The 3,946-nt window shown below is 27.1% G+C and overlaps 1 protein-coding gene across 1 annotated transcript in view; it reads left to right on the forward strand.

Moving 5' to 3' along the window:
* LOC103309560 overlaps positions 1–201 on the forward strand; it is a 5,911-nt gene extending 5,710 nt beyond the window's left edge. Inside the window, exon 6 of the mRNA XM_016804673.1 lies at positions 78–201. Coding sequence (XP_016660162.1) covers positions 78–201 — 124 coding nt within the window. The remainder of the gene's footprint in view (positions 1–77) is intronic.
* The last annotated feature ends 3,745 nt before the right edge of the window (positions 202–3,946 follow it).

Consider the following 3,946-nt stretch of genomic DNA (forward strand, 5'->3'; position numbering starts at 1 on the left):
TCTACGAGTAGCAGTTTGGTCGAAACAATATCAATCAATTAATGTAGATTATTCGCTAACTTGAATCTTGAAAACAGGTACAGGCGAAAATGGATTAAAGATGAGCCTTATGATAGCAGCCACGTAGACAAAGAAGAAAGAGAATGCGAGAAATTACTAAAAACTTATGAGAGCAAAACGTTATCACTGTTATCATATTAAGATTATATAGGAACTTGTTAGTATACACATTACTAAATTTATGCAAAACAGCTTTTTGAGTTTCAGTGAGTATTATTAACATAAAATCATCTAAGTCTAATGGTGGATATTCTGTTACTTGTGTTTTATAAAAAACAATTGGATTTGAAGAACTATTGGCAAATCGTTTTACTTAAAGGTCCACACTTAGAGCATCAATATCATGTAATTTATACTTGTGGAGTAATCCAAACTTAGTGGAAATGTTGTAAACATCTTTCGTAGTTATGATGTTTTTTTTTTCAATTTTGTTATTAAAATTGTCACGGATTTGATCAATAATGGCATTAGGAGTTACTCCATTTTTAATTTTATCTGGTAATGAACATGAATAAGTTACGGATAAATAGTAGCTATTAAATTAAAATGTATATAAAATGTTACAGTTACCAGCAATTGTTTCCTGAACAGAAGAAGGGATTGGGAGAAATTTGATGTAATTCTGATGTCCATGATGTGTTTTACAATAAGTGACGTTAACGTTATTATCTGTTACTACTGTTCGAATAAATGAAGGACAGCATTGATCTAATAGTCCAATGAGAAAAACAAAACATTTAATGTCTAAAGATGTCTGTATGATCTATTATTAAGGAAATAAATTGATCTATTTTTACACTTTGTTATAATATCACTAACTTATTTTACACGATCCAGTAATTTTTAAGGAACGTTTTCCCATACTTTTACTATTAAATACTCCAGAGCGGTGACAATAATACTTCCTTGTAGTAATGTAGTTACAGTTTTATTTTTATTAAATTGTACTCCTCTGTGTTGAACAAACCTAGTTTAAGTGCTTATTTCTTCCCTCTCTCTCCAATCATTAAATTCTACAATTAATTAACAAAATATTTAAACATAGTTATAACACTGTAATAAATATAATATACAATGTATTATAATATTTTTTAAAATTGTATCTACCTTGTAATGAAGCAAAATTATGAGAAGTTATTTCTAACTGAGGATTATTTTTCTCAATGCCAGTAAAATGGGTGACTTTTATATGTCGAGCTAAATTATATTTTGTTTTTAATTGGATGTTGCAGTATGCACATTCAAAATACGTAATTAAAAAATATATCAAAGAACAATGTGTTAAAATATTTAAAAATGTAAAATACAAAAAAACAATTTACCATAATATTTAAGAAACAATGTCCATGCTACATGGTATTCATACAGAAAGTGTTACATTAATAAGTAAGAAAATTTCCACAAGAAATAAAAATTAATACAGATAACAGTTGAAAAGGGTTTTACCTGTATTAAATAAATACTGTGTATATTACAGTACATAAGTATTTTAGGTAACAATAGACTAAATATACAAAAATGAAATAAATAAATTTCTTTCATATAGATTATGTTTAAATGGATAAGTATAAAAATTAGAATTTGTTAATGAATGGCTTAATAAAAATTATATTCATCTATTAGGAATAATACCATAACTTTAATGTGTTTTAAAAGCTTTAGAATACAAAAATAATTTTTAACCAAATTAAATAATATATTTACAAGTGTTAACAATATTATTGAATTATTATTATTATTATTGAACATAATAAAATTATTAATAATCGTTTTATTGTTTAAATACAATATATTTTACATTTTCAATAATAAATTAATATTGTACATTTTTCAAATAATTTGAATTTAATTTGGCGCTCACTGATAACGTATTGACCATATTAATGGTATTAAACTTTGTGACCGTGAAAATGATTGGTTATGTGATAATGGTTTTGTGATAAGAGAAACTGCTCCGAGGGGGCTGTCTCTAGACGCTCGTGTAGTAAGTAGGTACAATGGTTATCATTATTATACTTTGGGTTCGACCTATATCGAGTTTATTACTTTTAGCTTCTGGTATTTATAATTGATAAGTATTATTATGAGAAGTGCAGCAGTGCCGCAATCACTTTTAGTGGGGCGAACGGTGGACGCCCTGCTAAATGGGCATTTTACAATACATTTAAGGGCACAACTTATAAGCTTACTGTACTTGAAATGATTTGAAAAGTGTAATATCTATTCCTCTGGAGCATAAAAATCCAAATTGCTGCGGTATCTACCGACTAGGTATAACACATTAACACACAAACACCTGCCAAAACTACCCAACTTTGAGGAGTTATATCTCATCAACGGATTAATGAAAAATGAAAATTTAAACGTGATAATTCTTAAAAAAATAGCTTTATTAATTTATGTAATTAAAAGTATAGTTTACCATTTGAAAATCAGAAGTTGATAGTGTTTTTCCTAATAAATATAAGGATGAAAAATATAAAAAATTATATAATTCTAGAACAGCGTAGCTGTGCAAAAACAATTTTAAAAAAGTGAATACTTTTTGAGATAATGAGTGTTTTAAGTACCAACGAACAATATTAGACAATCACAACAAAATAACTAAAATAGTAATTTCGTCCAAATTTGAACTTAAAATGACTATAAAAATAAACTGTGCTCCTGTATTTTTTAGATTGTTCGGTAATAAAATTAACTACTTATGTGGAATGTTGTTTTAAATTTTCAAGCCTTAGATAATAAAAGTTGAAGAATTTATAAATTTTAACTACAAAATAATTATTCAATTTTAAATTTGATAAATTTTGTCAAAATTCGATCTTTAAATGCTTATAAAATAAAATTGTGCCCATGTATTTTTAATATTTATCAACTGCTATTGTAAAAATATATCAGGCGCCTTGTATTAATTTTTTACATCTTTTGGCCCTACAGATTTTTATTGATATTTATAGAAAAAAAACTAAAAAACCTAAAAAAAATGGAAAACTGAGAATGTGCCTAAACAGCTCAAAACGAGTCAAAATATTTTCAAAATTTTATCAACTATAGGAATTGATAAAATAAACATATGATAGAAATCTCAAGTGTCTACGGTTATTAGTTTTTAAATTACAACAAAATAAGAAAATCGGTACATGAGAAATCGAATGAGTATCCAATATTGTAAAAATTTGAACTTCAAACGTTCATATAAAATTTAATTTGATTTGCTTGTGGACATTTTTTTTTTGATATAGGTAGGCAAACGTATGAGGAATCATGTATTACATTTTCAAATCTTATTTTTGACTTAATGTATTACGTTATTACTTATTATCAATATTGGGTAATTTGTATGATATTTTTTATTTAATTTATGAACTTATTATTTTTATTTGACGTGCAATCAATATTTTCCACTAGGTATACGTATTAAATTATTAACGTATTATATTTTTAACATCATTATTATTGATTCCGCAGTGAATAATTTAATGAAAATAATACAAACTCCTGCCTGGTCTGCTACAAACACAAACTTACCCCCACCCAAATACAATCCCATCCCAGAACAGTTAAGAGTCATCATAGTTGAAAAACGTAGAACCCGAGCTCTTTACCAACGTACTCGCTTACCCTCTCATAAACAAAATTATAACCGTTTAGCAAACTCATTGAAAAAACTGATCGCTAAACACAAGGATACAGTTCTCACTCACAATTTAACCAATCTTACTCCAAAAGATGGCAGTCTTTGGAAAGCTACTAAGAAAGTCTTACGATTTAGATCTTCTAATCTACCATTAAAAAATCCGACGGGAGTCTAACCACCTCTGATTTAGAAAAGCTGAGCTATTCAAACTACACCTCTCTGAGATATTTCACCCACACTTAGATATTG

This window comes from Acyrthosiphon pisum, chromosome X (genome assembly GCF_005508785.2).
Source record: "Acyrthosiphon pisum isolate AL4f chromosome X, pea_aphid_22Mar2018_4r6ur, whole genome shotgun sequence".
NCBI lineage: Eukaryota > Metazoa > Arthropoda > Insecta > Hemiptera > Aphididae > Acyrthosiphon > Acyrthosiphon pisum.